Below are 18,955 nucleotides of genomic sequence, written 5' to 3'. Positions count from 1 at the left end.
AACCTAGAGACTTTCAAACATCAAAATGTATTCGTGTCAAAATGACATATAAAAATCTTTTCCTATTCTATTTAGCCTGGAAACGCTTCCAACGTGCGCAAGCGTGCGTGTCGCGTGAAAAATAGGCGTCGGTTCTATTTCTAGCATGCACACGTTTTCCGCGCGCCTCGGGCCGTGCAGGCAATGTGCAAGCTCTAACTTGTTAACATGGGGCTCACGCCACGCAGCCAGTGTGTCACCGGCCTTAGTGTTGCTTTAAGTGAACGTAAACAGTTGAGAAAGAAAACACACGTGTAACAGTATATTGGATCCGTGCAGCTCTTAAAGTGACAGCAGTCTCACATTCCTGCTGCCCTCTCTACAATAACAACAAAAGAGTAATAGAAAATGCTGTTCTTGACTGAATAACTTTAGTAAATTTATTTGTAATGCATATTTTATTTTTTAAAGTGCACTGTTATTTTACATTTGATTACAGTTTATGTACCCGTCCCGAATACCTAAAAATCTTAAAATACTTTTTTATTTCAATCATATCTTTGTTCTGTTGTATTTATTTGTGCGATTGCTAAATTTTTATTTGCTTTATTTGAGTGTTTACTTGTCTTTAATAACGCTTGAAATGTATATTAGTTAGGCTGTAAATTGCTGTAAAAAATTAATCTGCATTGTTTATCCTTTTGATCTTTCATTCAAAAAATTCGCAAAAATCTAACCTTTCATTGAAGTAAAAGAATTGAAAGTGGGGAGGAAATCATATTATAAAATAAATGTTTTTCTCCAAAACATGCTGGCCATAATTATTGGCTCCCTGTTATTAAATACTCCTTTTGCCAAGATAACAGATCTGAGTTTTCTTCTATAATGCCTGATGAGTTTGGAGAACACCTGATCAGAGATCAGAGACCATTCCTCCATACAGAATCTCTCCAGATCCTTCAGATTCCCAGATCCATGTTGGGGCTTCTCCTCTTCAGTTCAGCACTCATCTTCTATAGGGTTCAGTTCAGGGGACTGGGACGCTCATGGCAGAAGCTTCATTTTGTGCTCAGTTACACATTTTTGTGTTGATTTTGATGTTTGTTTTGGACCGTTGTCCTGATGATGGAAGATCCAACCACGGCCCATTATAAGATTTCTAGCAGAGGCTCAGGTTTAGATTTTTTATCTGTTGACATTTGCTAGAATCCATTATACCATGTGTCTGAACAAGATGTCCAGGACCTCCAGCAAATAAATAGGCCCACAACATGTAAGATCCAGCAGTATAATTAACTGTAGGCATGGGGTACTCTTCTTCCCTGTTTGAACAAAACACATGTGCTGGGTTTGCTGCCAAAAAGTTTTTTTTTAGTTTCATCTGACCACAGAATCCGTTTGAAGATCCAGTCGTGTCTGACCACTGAATATGCTGGAGTTTATTTTTGGAGGAGCGAGGAGCAATTTCTTGAAACCCTCCCAAACAACATGTGGTTAAGGGTTGTTTGATCTTTTTTTAGGCTTTCCTAATTTTTTTTTCCTGGGGTCCTTGGAGAGTCTTTGGCCGCTCAAACTTTCCTCCTCACCGTCCATTAACACAATATAGACACACGTCCTCTTCCTGGCAGATTCGTAACATCTTTAGTTGATTATAACTTCTTAGTTATTGCCCTGATGGTCAAAATGGGGATTTTCAATTCTTTAGATATTTTCTTACACCAACCCTTTTATCTTGTGACGCTCAACAATCTTTTGCTGCACATCAGAACTATATTCTTTAGTTTTACTCATTGTGACGGATGATTCAGGGAATTTGGCCTTTGTGTTTCCTCATATTTAAACTCCTGTGAAACAAGAAGTCATAGCTGGACAATTTCATGTTCCTAGTCACCCTGGTGTGCTAAATAAAGGAAAATATTAATGGGAATATACTTCAGAGATATTTTACCCTAAAAAACGATAGGGGTGGCAATAATTGTGGCCGACATGTTTTGGAGAAAAACATTTATTTCATAATGTGATTTCCTCCCCACTTTCAATTCTTTTACTTCAATGAAAGGTTAGATTTTTGCCAATTTTTAAAATTAAAGATCAAAAGGATAAACAATGCAGATTTATTTTTTTACAGCCATTTTTGATCATATTTACCAGGGGAGCAATTAATTCTGACCACCACTTTTGCTATGGTATTTCTAAACCACAGGCAAAAGTTCCTTGTGCGAAGTATTCTTTAGCCTGTTTATTATTTTATGGTATTCAGCTACAATGAAATGTTTTGCAATAAGGCTTAGAATAAATGTGAATGATATCCATGTTTTTTTTTCTTTTACCTTCTTGGAATCGAAAATAGGAATTGATGAGAATATGGATGGTTAAAATTGAAACGACACCCAACCCTAGCCATACATTCTCGACACTGAAAAATACCTTTTGTTGCTTCGTAATGCGTCGTGAGCGTTACGCCGAGGCTGCTCTTGATGACGCAGGTGTAGTTAACTCCCTGAACCTCTGAGATATTGAGTCTACTGCCGGTTTGATTGGTTACTGGAACGCCATCAACCAGCCATGAGAACTGAGGACTGTCCCACTGCGCCTTGTCATGTTTATCCACCACACAGTCCAACACACGTGCAACCGACGCCTTTGGAGGTTCCTCTGAAAGGAGAGAAAGAAGTATGGAAAAAAAGAAACTTGTTCAGCTGGTTTTTGTGTGTTTGTGTTCTGCACGACATGCCTTTGAGCTTAAATAGCTGTGCATGAATAAAATATTCAAAACAGCTGGTGCACAGGTCAGTCATAAAATGGAAACTACGGACATATTTACCTATCTTTCGCACTTCTACAGAGTCATGCTCCTGATATCCTTTACTGTCTGTAACGGTGACCTTGTAGATCCCAAAGTCTCCTTCTGCAACATCAGTGATCTGCAGAAGTGCACGGTCTTTCTCCAAAGATATTTTGCTTCCATGAGCACCTGAGAGTCTGAAATTGTCCTCGCCTCTCTTTCGGTCCCACGTCACCATCTCTATCACGTCGTCTGGATTTTTCTTGAATACGGCTTCCAAAACAAGAGTTTGACCAAGCGCAACATAGAGAGGTCGTCCAGTCTTAAAATGTACTGATATTGATCCATGAATACACACAGGCACTGGTGAAAGTTATTCGAAAATAATGAAAATGTTAAAATATTACATATAATAGGGTTTCTTTAATGTTTTTCTCGGCAGCAAAGAAGTTTTATCCACAAACATTCATCGAATTAAAATTGTTAAAGTAAAACATGGAAATTACATCAATACAGAAAATATATAAAAATAAACACTAAATAAAAATGCTATTTTACTATTAGAATGCATTTTCAAAAATTACTTGTATTACATTGAATTTTTTTTTTTCACCACTTATTGAGTCATTTGGAGTGACATTTTCATGCTTGTAAGTTTGGAAGTTGAGCGTTTTACATTATTGCTTTACAATTATTATGCATTTGTCAAAAAAAAAAGTGGTGAAACTAAAAGGCATTGGGACCAGTCAGTTTGCAAACAGAGATTAGACTTGCCTTTGAAGTATTATTACATGCCCAAACAGGTTTTATAGTTTAATAATTAACTATTTCATTCAATAACACCAGATACACTCACTCAGAATGACTGTGGTACACAGAATCCAAACCAGCATCCAAGATCCCATGATGACACCTGACAAATCATTAGAGACTGAAATTATTTCTGCCTTTCTGTTTTCTTTCATTCAGGTGAGACTGACTGGTTGGCCAGGTCTAAGAAAACAATCTTACCTTGACTTTCGAAGCTTAAACTCCGTGTTTACTGTCTTTATGTTGTAATGAGATCGTCTTGCGGTTATTACAATTAACGAAATGAGTTTTCAGGAAAATTATTATCCTCCTGAACATTACGTGACATTACGTCAATAATGAACAGGGGCGACGCCCACAATAGGCTAACGTCAACCGAACGTACGTTTTTTTAGTGAAATCCTATTAAACGTTTGCTCTATCGAAAGTTGATTTTTATCATGAATATGCTAGAACATATTGTAATAATGAAAAAAAAGGCTTTGCAATAATTAAGTAGAAAAACGTATCCTTAACATATAAATATGTATAAATATGAATCAGAGAATTATTTCATTAATTAATTGGTTTGTTTATTATTACATTTCCAATGTATATTTTTCCTTCTAAGGATGATTGATGATCTCAGTTGTTGTTGTGATGATGCCGTGAGGCGTCGACAGGTATCAGGAAGTTAAAGCGACGCGTCGTCTGTTGCCGAAACCACACACCCCACACACGGACTTAAAGACACGAAAATGAAAACCACACGAAGACTGCTTAGTGAGTCTATTTAACAGCTTTAATTTCTCATTTTAATGCTATAATAATCGTCGTGCTTGAGCACCGAATTCCAGCTAAGTTGTTAAAGCAATCCCTTATAACAGTGATTGATGTCAGTATCTCTTTTAATTCGACAGAATGTCTCTTATTATGATTTATATGCTTTAATGTGTGATTGAAAACATCTGGAAACTAATTGAATGTTTTTGCTCAGGCCCTGCAGACTGACATGAACATACTGCTGCATCCTCTTGTGATTTTCTCATTGATAAGTGAGTTTTGTGTCCTCAATCTGTCTCACGATTGCCAGATGTGATTTTGTAGAAGAAACAACCGTGCATTTTACAGTACCCCGTTTAAATTAAACAACAATAATATGCTTTACTTGTAAAACACTTTATTTTTTCACTGAAAATACATCTGATTCATATACATATACAAAAATACAGCATTAACAAAAGCAACTTGCAATAGATAACTGATGCAAAATAAAAGATACATAATTTGACTAGAGGTATCAGTACAAACTAAAAAAATAGAAAAATAATGCGAAAACAATCAGTTCATATAATAACCAACACTTTAGTGTTAGGAATGTCTGGGTTATATCAGGCGATCACTTCAAAACACTGATGCCAAAAAATCGCAGACAGATGCATGACATATTTAAAGCTCTGACGTACAATTACTGAATTTGGTCACACACAGTTGAGTTGCGCCTGTTTTACAGCATTCTGCCTTTTGTTTGAGCTCTTTTACGCCCATCGTTTGCATGTCTCCTCATGCCACACCTAGGCTATATGAATGCATTTCTTTAAGATGCATCCACATTTTCACTCTTTCTTTCTTTGTGTGTGTGTTTGTAGAACTTTCCCATTGTTAATGTGACCAAACTAAACCTGTCTGCTTTGCAAGGACATCTGTGTGAACTTAAGGAGAAGAACTGACTTTATGCATCCAATTAAAATCATATTTACATTAAAATAAAAATCTTTTGCGAAGCATTTGAACAGCATCAGATAAAACTTATTTAAGTTTTTTTTTTTTTTTTACTGCAAATAAATTTTTTAAGCCTGTAAGTGAACTGTATTAACTGTTGAAGCAGCTTTCACTAACTTTCCATCACTAACTCTCCATAGGTTTGCCTCTGGTCGCTGTGTGTCTGGACCCTGTTCCAGTTCAGTTTGAGAAGACACCAGTGTTGGTGGCATCAGGGAAAGATGCTATCTTTACAGTACAGACCGTGTCTAACGCGCCTCTTATCAGATGGACTGACAGCGGAGGGATTACACTGGCGATGTGGGTAAACGGTAACCCTTCTGTACTGCCCGTCCAACAGTTTCAGAACAGAATCTCAGTCACTGCCACTCAGCTCAAAATCAGTAACAGCCAGCTCGGTGATTCTGGAAACTACAGCGTCTCTGTCGAACCCTCTTCTACCTCTGGACTCGGTGTGAACACCCGTTCAGTGCAGCTCAAGGTGTTTGGTATGATGCTACACATGACTTAAACGAATAGAAAACATTGTTTACTCACCCTGTTATTGAAACTTATTTATGCCAAAAAAAAAAAAAAGGTAACTGCAATTTTTTGTCTCGCAATTCAGACTATTCTTCTCAGAATTGCGAGATATAAACTTGTAATTGATCATATGCACGGTTACTTCCTGGTTTTTCAATGGTTGACTTTTTAATGTAATGCAGTTATCACACTTACATAATTTGCCAATAAACCAGTGTCAGTGCCAGAAGCCAATGGGAATGTTGGAATAAGAAACACAGATGTCTGTAATTGGACACACATTTCTTTTTCCACATTTTTAATATGATGACCAAAAACATTATTTGTTCATTCTTTTGAGATCTTCCCATTTGTAAAACCGAACGTCTCAAGATGTAGGAAATCCAACATTTGATAGAAAACACAAAATACATTAATTAAGACTATAACCAGTAGATGGCGGCAGAGAAACATTTATTGTCTCATATTAGCCATTTCCTATTAAAAAACAAATCTGCACATTTTGCTTTTGAACAAATATTAAACATTCTAAAATCACTAGGTTTTAAAATAAATTTTGTCAAGGTTTAGCACTTTTTTGTAGTTAAGTATTGAAGTAAGAAATGTCACAAAGTCTCATGAAAAATAACTTTTCTTTAAACTGAATGGATTACACAGAAAGCACATACTCCCTTTATAATCAAGTCAAGTCAAGTTTATTTATATAGCGCTTTTCACAACATAGGTTGTATCAAAGCAGCTTCACAGTAATAAATTAAAACAATACATCAATGTTTGTTTCTAGTGGAACGTCCACGTTTGGTAATGCTGATCAATAGTATCGTTGATTGATTAATTCAATTAAATATCCCCAAATATCCCCAACTGAGCAAGCCAAAGGCAACAGTGGCAAGGAACCGAAAAACTCCATCAGGTGACCTAATGGAGAAAAAAAAAATCTTGGGAGAACCCGGGCTCAGTAGGGGGCCAGTTCTCCTCTGGCGTTTATGAACTATAGAGACCGGATTTAACTGTAAGATTAAAAGTATTATATAAATGCCTGGCTGAAGAGATGCGTCTTTAATCTAGTTTTAAACTGGGAGAGCGAGTCTGAGCAACGAACAGTATCCGGAAGACTATTCCAGAGTTTTGGAGCTAAATGTGAAAATGCTCTCCCTCCTTTGGTGGATCTGGATATCCTAGGTATGACCAAAAGCCTCGAATTTAGTGATCTTAAAGAGCGCGATGGATTATAGGGTGATAGAAGATCGGTTAAATAGACTGGAGCTAGGCCGTTTAGGGCTTTATAAGTCAGTAGCAATACCTTGTAATTAATACGTGACTTTATAGGTAACCAATGTAGTGATGATAAAATTGGTGTTATATGATCATATTTTCTTGATCTAGTTAGAACTCTAGCGGCGGCATTTTGAACTAACTGTAGCTTGTTTATTGAGGATGCAGGACAACCAGCTAATAAAGCATTACAGTAATCTAGTCTTGCAACTTTTCTGCATCAGAAACAGATAGCATATTACGTAGCTTAGCAATGTTTCTAAGGTGGAAAAAGGCTGTTTTTGTAACATATGAAATATGATTTTCAAAAGACAGGTTGCAGTCTAGTATAACACCCAGGTCTTTTACTGTAGAGGATGAAGTAACAGGACATCCTACTATGTTAAAGTTGTATTGTGAGAGGTTTTGTGGGTGGTTTTTTGAACCGATAAGTATTACCTCTGTCTTGTCTGGATTCAATAAATGGAAATTGCGCGTCATCCAATCTTTTGTATCTTTAACACACTCTGTCAATTTGGATAATTTAGCGTTTTCATCCGGCCGTGATGAAATATATATTTGAGTGTCATCAGCATAACAATGGAAACTAATTCCATGTTTCCTTATAATATTTCCAAGTGGCAGCATATATATTGAGAATAATAGGGGGCCTAAGACAGATCCCTGCGGCACTCCATAGTTTACTGGAGTTATGATAGATTTTTCTCCATTTAAATAAACAAAATGGTAGCGGTCTGATAAATACGATCTAAACCAGCTTAATGCTTGTCCTTGAACACCAGTATAATTTTGTAGTCGATCTAAGAGTATTGTATGATCTATAGTATCGAACGCAGCACTAAGATCAAGTAAAACTAGTGTTGAGATACAGCCTTGGTCAGATAATCACAGAAGTCAGATAATGTCAGTCAGAGCAGCCTAAGCTCAGATTTCAGCACACTTGTGAAAACTAAAATGCACAATAAATCTTTAATTTGCACTCTTGACACTATTTTTCCAAATGAAAGTGTGTAAACTAATGGTTGAATTTAATTTAGCTGTATAGGAAGACTGGGAAGTGTATTTTTTTTATGTTGTCTTATGTTTGAATAACTAAATTAATGCTAGCCTTGACTATTTAAGTGACCATATTCTGATTATAAACTAAGTATTACACTACTGATGCTGTTAAAGCTACCTCAGGACATTGAAGATATCACCACACCACACTGGCATGACTATGACACGTTCTGTGCATATGGTCCGTTCTGAAAAGAGAAGTCTGAATTGTGAGATAAAAAGTTGCATTACCTTATTTTGTTATTGTGTGGAGAAAAAACAGAATTACAAAATGTAAACTCAGAATTACGAGACAAAATGTCAGAATTGCGAGATGTAAACAGAATTACAGGAGAAAACAAAAAAAATTATAAGATATAAATCAGAATTGCAATATACAATCTCGCAATTCTTAGGAATAAAAAGTTTCTCGCAATTGTGCGATACTAACTCTCGCAAAAAAAAGTGAGAACTGGAAGATAAAGTTGCAGTTAAAATAAGTGAGAATTGTGAGATAAGAAGTCGTGGCGTAACAAGCTTTCTTACCCTGTCCTTGTTCTCCATCTTCAGATGCAGTGATCGGAGTGAGTTTGTCTCCGCCTCCTCTTCCTCTGGAAGGTGCGAATGTGTCGCTGAGTTGCAGCTGGTCTGCGGGTTCAGAGGTCAGTGTGGTTTGGGGTAAAGGAGGTGCTGCTCTGTCCTCTGACACCCGCATTACTATCAGTGCTGGATCTCTGATCATCTCGCCAGCCAGGAGAGATGATGCCGGGGTGTATTCATGTACCGTCAGCAACGCCGTCAGTGCACAAACAGCCACGGCCACCCTCAGCGTCTACTGTGAGTCATTCACCATTGCTGTTGTGTCATTGTTGCAGAAACTACTCACCATTTGCTGAATTTCAATATTATGAATTTTGCAGTAACTAAATATCGCTGTACATTTTTTTTATTTTTTTTTATATATAACAGTTACTGTATATATTACAGTTTTTGGCAGGAAATGTAACTCCATGGTATATATTGGTACATAATAGCGGTAAAACATACATTTAAAATAATTTAACAAAACAAAAAAATCCATTATTCCAGTATATTGAAGAAGTGAATGTTCTCCAGAATTCACATTTTTTATGACCAATGAATTTTTATCAATGAACTTGAACAATGAACTACTAGATACTTTTTTTTTAAGCAATTTCTCAGTGAATTATAGAAATTCCCATTACTTTACTTTCCAATTCCCTTTACTCTAAGACTGCAATAAAAAAATATAAAAAAAAATATTTAAAAATATGAATAAAAATTATAATAGTATCTCAATGATACTAGGTTTTCCAAGATTGTTGAAAGCTTCGTTCTTAATTGGAAAAAGACTGTTAAAGAAACTGTGTCAGAAATATGAATGACACAAATTGAAATGAGAAATCTGTCTGTTTACATAGCTTTTTAGCTTACTTTAATGTTTGATTTGTCATATGTTAAATCATTTTAATATAATGATCTATCAATAATATATTTAAGAAATCTTGCAGCTCCCTAGTGGGTCACAAGAGAACTACTGGCCTAGAAAATTTATATTATTGATGCATCAAATTTGTAATGTGCAAATTGGACATCTGTCCAACAAGACCTCAAAAGAGTTTATATTCTTTAAACATCAACCTTGTGTGAAAATGTCTTGTATTTTCTCTGCTAACTGCATGTTTTACATCGACAGCATGCGTTCAGAGACAGCGCAGACACATGATGTAAAATTAACCAAAGAGCTTATAATGTTCCAGTTTGTTGGACAACCATAACCATGACATATAAGACATAATTGAGGAATAATTTCTGCCCCACTAGTGACAAATTGCTATTTTTGAGGAACATGACCAGCTCAACCAATATGACTACAGAAACCAAACTGTCATTATTTTTGCTTTTCTGTTTGGTTGAGTTTTATTGTTTTTAGTATTTTGTTTTGAACTCCAGTGTTTCATAATGTGAAGCAAATGTTGCACTGATCTCAGGCTTATTCATGCGTCATAAATGATCAGACTTTGGTTTGTGTCCAGCTAGTTACAAATAAATAAAAAAAGCAATCAAATTAGATGAAGCACCTTTTATGTGTATTGTTGCATAACACTTTTTTTTTTTTTTTTCGTTTTATTTATTAGATTATCAAAAATAGGCATTACCACATTGCAATTTAATGCATAAGCATTTTTTTTTTTTCATTGAATTTCCATTGAAAATAAATACATTGTGACCTATACGATTATAGTGATATAAAATGACTCTGATACTGACCAGCTTTACAGTTTGACAAGCCTGGTAAATAGTCATTAAGCATTTTAATCTAGGGCTGTAGTCAAGACCACCTTTATCGAGTCCAAGTCAAGACCAAGTCCAAAAAGGTTCGAGTCCGAGTCAAGACCGAGTCCAGGACAGAAAAAAAAAAAAAGTCTGCTAAAAAATATAGCCTATAGAAATTAAATCATTATGTAATAATGAAATGATTAATGATTTTAATTTTATTTAAAATAATTGACTAATTCAAAGAACAACAAAAAAATAATTATATAGGCCTAAAGGAGCACACTCGTTTCGACTGTCTGATCAGCCTCACATCCTGTTCCTGTCAATCATACACGCAATGTCAACCAATTAAACTGCATGAGGGAGGGCCGAGCCAACTCATACACACGCACACACACACACTAGAGATGTGGATAAACCGCGGATCGGGTGGATAATGTGACAAAAAATAATAATTTAATTAAATTTTGGCGGGTGGCGGTTGAACCAATCAAATGAAAAAAGTTTGCCACTAAGCAAACCTGCAAGCTATGAGCCCAGCTGTCACGAAAAAGAGCCGAAATGCCCATTAGTAGTTATTAGGTGGCCAGTGTTTCACTTTCCCTCCAATAATATTTTGGTTTAATATTGCGGCGACGTATGTGTGCTTACTGGGAACATAATAAAGACACCTGGACTCGGTCGAGACCAAAAGCCATATTTGGCAAGAGATCGAGACAAGTCCGAGTCCGAATACCAGCGAGTCCGAGACCTTAGAAAACTCGAGTACTACAGCCCTATTTTAATCTTTAATATTGTTGGTTCCTCAGATGGTCCAGACGCCCCACAGTTGACTAAGACCTCGAGTGAGTGTGTTGGCGGTGGAGATGCAACGGTGGGCCAGACGGTGCGTCTCACTTGTACGTCTACCTCTCTTCCTCCTGCCTCCTTCTCATGGGCACTCAACGGCCAGCCGGTGACCGCCGGCCAATCAGGGAGTGGCGTGCTGAGTCTGCAGATCTTCTCCACCAATCAGAGTGGCACTTACACCTGCACCGCACAGAATGACATCACAGGAGGAGCATCGAAGCAGCAGATAGACCTGGCCATTGTGGGTGAGTTAATGGCTCTCTGTGGCACTGCAGTGACGGATGCATCTGTCAGTTCATTCTTCGGCCTGACATTCATTTTCTTGACCGGAGAGGGAGTAATCAACTACAGGATTGATAAATTCACGTGTCACTATGCTGGAAGGAGTCATAATTTCCATCCGCCCACAATGCATTTCCTCTGCAGGATTCTTTCTCCTATTTGCTAGCTCCATTATTGATGATTCTGTGATGTGTTTTTCTCTTCATTTATGTCTTCTGTTCTTAGGGCTGCTTGCTAATCCAAGTCTTCAAATGTAAAATCTAAAAATCGTGTTCTCCTGCTTCACAGGTACGTGTCTCAGCGGAGGGGCCGTGGCAGGGATTGTTGTTGCATGTGTTGTTGCACTCATCATTATTATTATTGTCATTATTGTGCTCCTGCGACAAAGAAATGGTACGTCCCTCCTCAATGCTTCTGTCTGCTGTTTTGCTTTTTGATGCTAAAGGGTCTGACATGCTCAAATGCTCATATTCACAGTTGATCGGAGACTCCGAGATGCTATTGGACCTCAGAAGACAAACCAGAATGAAGGGACCACAGTACGACATACCACTTTCTATTATTGTGTTCTGTGTAATGTAGATTAATACCTCTCGGGCTGTAAAATATTTAGATTTTCTTTTTTCTTTTAGCCATATCATCATGAACATTGCACACAGAGATATTGCGAATTATTTAAGAATTTCTTTTTTTTTTTTCTTACAGATGACATAAATCATTGAGTTTTGAATTGTTTGATTAAATTGGACATCAATGAAATGCACCAAATTTCACTCTTTAGGATAAACTCCTTAAGATGCACGTTTTAAGATCTCATTCAAGGTCTCGGTTTCTCGATTACACTTACCAACTCTAGCACTGTTTTTTGCTACTTAATTATGGTATTAAAACATCTTTATATTAAGACCCTCATCTTCGCTAGTTGCAAGATAAGGATTACAAAACTAGTCTAATGTATTTTTAGAAAACATAATGGCCACATAAAAGTACAGTGTGATCAGTGTAATCATTGCAAAGTTCATGATGTTGCCCAGCCTTAATATCTTTTTCAATTTAACAATAGTACTGCTTTATTTTTTTTCAGATTGCAAACAGAGCTCTTGTCAATGGAAACCACCCTGATCCACCATTACACAACTCACTGCCACAGAACTTCACCGCTATTCCCAATAACAACAATGGGAACATCAACACAATGCCACAAAACATTCCCAGCAACCCCAACCCACTCCATCATAATGGCCATATGAACACGGATGTATTTCACCACAACTTCAGTGCATTCCCAGACAATGGGCATCAAAACAACAATTCATATCCAAACAATGACCCTCAGAGGTCGTTCCCACAGCCTGTCCAGCACAATCCTAATATTCTCATACAAACGGGTAGATCTCAGCCTGGTGCACTTGCTCATACAGTTCATGTAAACCTCAACACGTCGCCACACACTGACCAGCTTAGCAATGCACAACCTCAAACAGTGCATGTCAACTTGAACACATACCCTCCGGAAGCAAACCAGCCGAGTCAGGCAATCCGGCAACATGCAGACCAGAGAGAAAGTGCACCACAGAGTCAGAGTCAGCACACGAACAGCAACCATCAAAATCTTTCTCAGACTGGTTTGTTAAACTCTGAGCCTTTGAGTTTGGGTAATCAAACACAGACGAATGCTTCAACAAATGGATTTCGCCAACCCAACGCCCTCATTCAGACAGGCCACTCGCACCCTACCAACCAAACCAATACAAACAGCCGAACTACCAACTCACGATCTTCAGCAGAGGTTCCACATTCAAACCCTGTTCAGACCAACAACCAGATAAACGACACCCGCACCAACACGCACCTCCAGCAGATGCCTTGGGACCGTTTGCAGGGAACGCCGGCGTACCCCAACCGTGAAGTCGACAGCTCGGACAGCAGTGGATCCTCGGATTGGCGGTTTAGATCTCCACAACGAAATGCACGGCAAGGTCGTTCTGGTGGGAGAGACCATGAGACTGAACCTACAGGCAGGATAACCCAAGCTCCTTCTGCTTCCCAAAGAGGAGACCTCCAAAGACCAATCGCTCACAACGTGCTCAGCCAGTCTCAAATGGACCCAAATGTGCAGAGGCAAGTTATACAACAGAGCATCAACACACAGCCGCAAATACAGACTACAGTACCTCAAATCCAAACCTCTCAGAATCCAATGACTACATCTCAAACACATCCTCAGACACAAACTGCCTCCAGACCAAATCAGACCATGACTCAGCCATCCATTCCTCTTACTGAGGCTGCACTACGCCAACACACCGCCCAGACCAATAACCCTTCTGACAACCGGATCCAGCAGACTCAAGCTGCCCTGCAGAACCCTGGACCTTCTCAACCCATCCAGCAGCTCAACAAAGCGGGTCAGAAGCCTCCTACTCCTCCTCCAGTGTTGAGTCCGGATCAGTTCCAGATGCTTCCACGTGAACGCATGCAACAGGCGCGCAACATCCAGCCTGTGAACGCGCAACGCAGACACAGACCTCCAAACGTGACTCGAGGGCGGCATACGAGCCCTCAACGATTGCCAGGAATGCATGGACACCCAATGCACACGCAACAGGTTAGTAACATTAAATGAGTGAAATGCACGAGCTAGTCATGATCCTACATTGTAAAAATTATGACTTCATCCATGTTTTAGTGAAATGCATTAGTGAAATTTCAAAATGCATTTTTATTATGTTACCTCCTAAGATATCTTGTTTAGGCATTCCTTCATGGTATCCTATAGACGAATCCGACGAGCGTTCTGTGTAGGCTGCCATCTTGTGGCGACGCCATTACTGAGCTGTTACTAGTATGTAAACAAACCTCCGTGATAACGCAAACGCACCCTCGATGACAGCTGCAGGCAGTATGACTTGTTAGGTTGATGATGTTAGACAGTGGCCTCCAGTCACAGATGAAGGTACAAACGATCTTACAGATTATTTATGAAAATAGCTTGGCAATAACTATGCTAGCTAGGCAAGCTAACGAGGAAACTATTAAAAGATCTGTCCATTTGGCAACAATAAATAAATTAATGATATCAAATAAACGAATTCATGTTTTTATTTTGTGACCATTATTTATCTCATTTTCACATTTCAAAAGGAAAGGGTAAGGTACAGCTAACTGCTAGCGTTGTTGGTTCTCAGAGTGAGAGTCACAGTCAAGCAAATACAGTAACGTTAATGCTACTAAGTTACTGCCCCAACGCGCCCCTTCGGTTGTTTTAAAGGTATTCAAGAGTATTTTCTCCTTCGCCTGGCATCCGATGATCAACAAAATGCCAACTACAGGTCACTGATAGAGGGTCAAAAAATTATCTGAGCTCCGTATGGGTTGGTCAAATAATGCACACTCTACCAGATGATAAATACATAGTTCTTAAAGGACCTGTCCGATCTTCACAGACCATTAACAACACTTATACTGTTCAAATAACTCTGCAGAGGAAGAATAGTAAAGTTGTAGATGTAACGTTAGTGACAGTCGTAAATTGCGGGCTGTTTATTCCAGTGGACGCAACCAAACCAATAGGAGGCAATGGCGCAACGCTACCCAGCAACAGCTCAGTAATGGCGCCCGCTTACTTCCGGTAGTTTCGCCGGATTCGTCTATATGATGCATGCAATCCCACCATGCAATGCACTGAGCTCAGTGAGTAAATTAATCCAAGATAGCTGACAAATCATGAGAAATGCACATTTATTTTAAGAATTTTACTCAGTATTTGAATGTGCTGTATATGTAAATGCATATTAAAATTTCACACAGTCAGCTCAGCTGTATGCTATTTGTGTTTCACCAATGGTGTGCGTTCCAAATCAGTCACTTAAGAGGATGTGAAAATGTTAAGGCTCTTTCACATGACTCACATCAAGCCTTAAGTGCTTTTTTGATCTTCATGTGAAAACCACTGCAGGTAGCATCACGGGAAAGCAATTTTACGAGGTTGCTAGGTGTGAAAGAGGGCAGTGGGTATGGTAAACGGTGAAAACACGTATTTGAGCCTTAGAATCTGCGGTGATCAGGGGCGGATTAAGGTGGTCAGGGGCCCCTAGGCTGCTCTTTGTGTGAGGCCCCCCCTAAAAATTTATTTATTGCCATGCATGGTCCACACACAAAAACTGCGGTGAACTGGCACATTGAGAGAGCCGACACTACAGTTTCACACACACAACGCTATTTACATTCCTACAAGTGGTGGCCAATTCACATCTACCCAATCATCTGCTTGTTTTTTTTTTTTTTTTTATGTTTCTTATGGGCCAATTAGGGTCTTTTTTTGTTCGCGGCAGGCACGGTGATATGGGTGGACCTGACGGGCCTAGGCCCAGCCACTTTTCAACAGGCCCACCCAAAACTTTTCTTAAAAAAAAAAAAAAAAAAAACTTTTAATATATTCTAATTTTGTCAAGAATTATAAAAAAAATCGGCAATAAGTTCATAATTTGTGCTAAAATAGTCTAAATGTTTAGTTTTAAAAACAATTTTAAAAAGCTGGTTATGTCTATTTTGATGTTTCTGTGCAAGTTCAGCAGACAAGGTTCGGGTTTGTTCCGATCAGAGCTCATGAGCACGCATAAAGCTTGCCACAAAGAACCGGTTAAAGTAATGATTATGAATGTGTCTAAATTAGCAAGGAGACATTTAATTGTTTATTAATAAACCGGTGTTTTCTGCGTCGCTGCAAAGATGAAGTTGATGCGGACTCGCCATGAACGCCAGAGAGAAATGCACATTTCATATTTATTACATATTCAGAGAGTAGCCTATTTCTTTTGGTTTTGAATATTTTTTAGACATTTCAAGCTTTCTATAATAGATAGCCTATATTTCTCAAATCTGTGAGGCACAAGCTGAGTTTCGGCGCCCTCCAGTTCACGTGCAATGCAATCTTCTTATTTATTAAATACAGGCAATTGGTTGATAAAACATTGATCAAAATTAAGATACAATTTATACAAAACGAAAATCTTTTAAAAAGAGACTTTCTACAAAACAAAACTCAATGAAGTGGTCAAAATCATGTTTTACCCACTCCATGTCTCCAGACATTGCGCATCTCATGATGTATCATATCTTTCCCATGCTGCATGCTCACTGCATGGTCACTTTCATAATCAACATTGATTAAATTAAAAAACATAATGACATCACATATTTTCCAACCCAGCCCTCGACCCTGTTGCAACAATCGTTGTTTAGGTACCTTAAACGCGCACGTACCACGTACAGTCTCGGAGTCATCGCTGTAACCAGGAGATGAAGGAGAGCTGAGATCCACATCACCTAGCACATCTTTGTCTCTGCCACCCCAGGATGCCAGCGCGGCTAGTGCTAGGAGGGCGCCAGCGCCTCTGCCTCTCAGCGCCTCTGCCTCGCGAATGAGTGGATGATAGCCCTTAAGACGCCTAGCAATGGTATACCTTTAGTGGTAGTATACCTTTAGTTAAGTTATACCTTAAGAGTCTTCGTAGCGCGCTAAGAGACAGCGTTACCGGGAAACGCAGCCCAGGTATGATGCGTATGATGCGTAATGGAGATTCCAAAGCGCTCTTCTTTGGTCAGAACCATGAAGAGCGATCGCCGATAGGTCTGTCCTATGCACCGAAACTTTTTACAATGCAACAAAATATTTAAAGAGCATCAAGCAATTAAAATCTTTATTATGTATACGCACAGATAATATAACAGTATAGGCCTATTAGTCATAATTTTTATTAAGTTACTGTTAACAGTGATTGGATAAGGTTTTTAATTTAAGGCCCACCCTAGCCCATCCAAAACTGGAATCCTGGTGCCGTGCCTTTGCGCTTAAGTAAATTCAAAATAATAATAAAAAATTGTCTGGCCAATCCGAGGCCCCTGCACACGTGGGGCCCCTAGGCTGCAGCCTACGCAAGCCTGTGTATTAATCCGCGCCAGGCGGTGATTGTTTTGACACATTTTAGAAACAAAAAATAAAATACTTGGGTTCACTAAGTTTTACAGCATGATTTAAATAAGTGCTAACACTTTACACTTCTCAATGGTTAACGTTAAGTTATGCATTAGCTAAAATGACCTAACAGCATTTATTAATATTAGTTGATAAAAATAGTTGTTCATTGTTTGTTCTTGTTAGTTCACAGTGCATTAACTAATGTTATTGTATTTAATGTTGAAATTAACATTAACTTAGATTAATTGTCAGCTCATGTTAACTAATGTTTACCAATGAGACCTTCCTGGTACATTATGACGCGTTCAAGATCTCTTCATAAAGTTTGACTTTTAAATTATTGGGTGTCTTCTACTCTAAATGATTATTAACTTGTGTGCAAAGTTGGACTTGTCATAGCACAGGCAGACTTTTAATAAATCATGCAAATTGTCTACTAATCATTAGAGGCAAATGGTTGAATTGAACTTTAAACCTAAGTAACACTGTAGCTCATGCTGAGTTCAGTTCATTGGGCAACGCTGACTCGGGTGATGTGAAAGGGCCTTTAGACGTGATATATATATCAAATGAAGCATTTTGTTCTTTCTTTTCTCCTCCTTCTCTCCCGCAGGTCCACAGAGGCAGACCCAGACGCTGAGAAAATGCAGTGCTCATCTAGATCGACACTATTTGCACTGCAAAAAACTTTCTTACAAAGCACAATGTCTCTCTGGTGGAAAGAAACAAATGCTCAGCCATTCCTCTGGCCCTCCGCTTACTGTGCCATACAAATCTTTTGTATTTTGTCAGAGCGACCACATTATTGATAAAAAAGACTGATCTTTTTGTTTCTCCCACACAACTGTCACGTAGGCATGTGAAAGCCATGGCTGTTGAATAGGACACAGTGTGAATTTTATCCATCGGAACAATGCTGCTATGGGATTTGAAGTGTCTGAAAATAAAACACAATATAGTGTTTTTCCACAGACAGGAAGACTCGAACAAAATCCGAATGAATTAGGATGGCTGGCAGAGCTGAACTACTAAATGATAAATAATGGACTGCCACTATTTGTCCTCTCGCATCTATTTATTCAGCTTTCTGCTCACAGATGCTTCTTGTAAGGCCGCTCAATTACTGCGATCTGCTACGCTGCTTTTGTGGATGGATTGCGCATTTGAGTATGAAGGAGACCGACCTAACGGACGTGTAATTAATTAAGCTCTTTAATTTCTTTGTTAATGATGTGGAAAATGCTAATGAGTTTAAGTAAAATAGGTTGTTGACGGGCCTAACAAAAAACATGATGAAAAGCAAATGTTTGATCAGATGTTTCATGTACTTTAATGCACTCAGGAAGTTGTTACAAATAAATTCTCCCAATTTT

At 38.4% G+C, this 18,955-nt stretch overlaps 3 protein-coding genes across 4 annotated transcripts in view; 2 read left to right on the top strand and 1 right to left on the bottom strand.

The window, feature by feature from the left end:
* The window catches only part of LOC308704682 (uncharacterized protein), an 8,831-nt gene extending 4,363 nt beyond the window's left edge, over nucleotides 1-4,468 (bottom strand). Inside the window, exons 1-4 of one of the 2 annotated variants that reach the window (XM_081389162.1) lie at nucleotides 3,776-4,468; nucleotides 3,621-3,677; nucleotides 2,804-3,127; nucleotides 2,407-2,634 (exon numbers count right to left, since the gene is read on the bottom strand). In XM_081389162.1, coding sequence (XP_081245288.1) covers nucleotides 2,407-2,634; nucleotides 2,804-3,127; nucleotides 3,621-3,669 — 601 coding nt within the window. In that variant the 5' untranslated portion in view covers nucleotides 3,670-3,677; nucleotides 3,776-4,468. Of the gene's footprint in view, nucleotides 1-2,406; nucleotides 2,635-2,803; nucleotides 3,128-3,620; nucleotides 3,751-3,775 lie in introns of those variants that run through there. The other variant, XM_081389161.1, reaches the window with a different exon arrangement.
* Nucleotides 1,526-18,955, top strand: part of LOC308704774 (uncharacterized protein) — a gene marked incomplete at its 3' end in the record, with an annotated part of 525,175 nt that continues 507,745 nt past the window's right edge. Inside the window, exon 1 of the mRNA XM_081389333.1 lies at nucleotides 1,526-1,591. The remainder of the gene's footprint in view (nucleotides 1,592-18,955) is intronic.
* Nucleotides 4,192-18,955, top strand: LOC308704674 (uncharacterized protein). The gene is made up of 9 exons (XM_081389137.1): nucleotides 4,192-4,336; nucleotides 4,551-4,608; nucleotides 5,476-5,823; nucleotides 8,741-9,007; nucleotides 11,281-11,565; nucleotides 11,891-11,995; nucleotides 12,080-12,141; nucleotides 12,687-14,210; nucleotides 18,196-18,955. The coding sequence occupies exons 2-9, from the start codon at nucleotides 4,566-4,568 to the stop codon at nucleotides 18,220-18,222; spliced, it is 2,661 nt and encodes an 886-aa protein (XP_081245263.1). The 5' UTR covers nucleotides 4,192-4,336; nucleotides 4,551-4,565; the 3' UTR covers nucleotides 18,223-18,955.

The sequence above is a fragment of the Scardinius erythrophthalmus genome, assembly GCF_964197995.2.
Source record: "Scardinius erythrophthalmus genome assembly, chromosome: 16".
Lineage (NCBI taxonomy): Eukaryota > Metazoa > Chordata > Actinopteri > Cypriniformes > Leuciscidae > Scardinius > Scardinius erythrophthalmus.
This window is presented reverse-complemented; position numbering and strand designations above follow the sequence as displayed.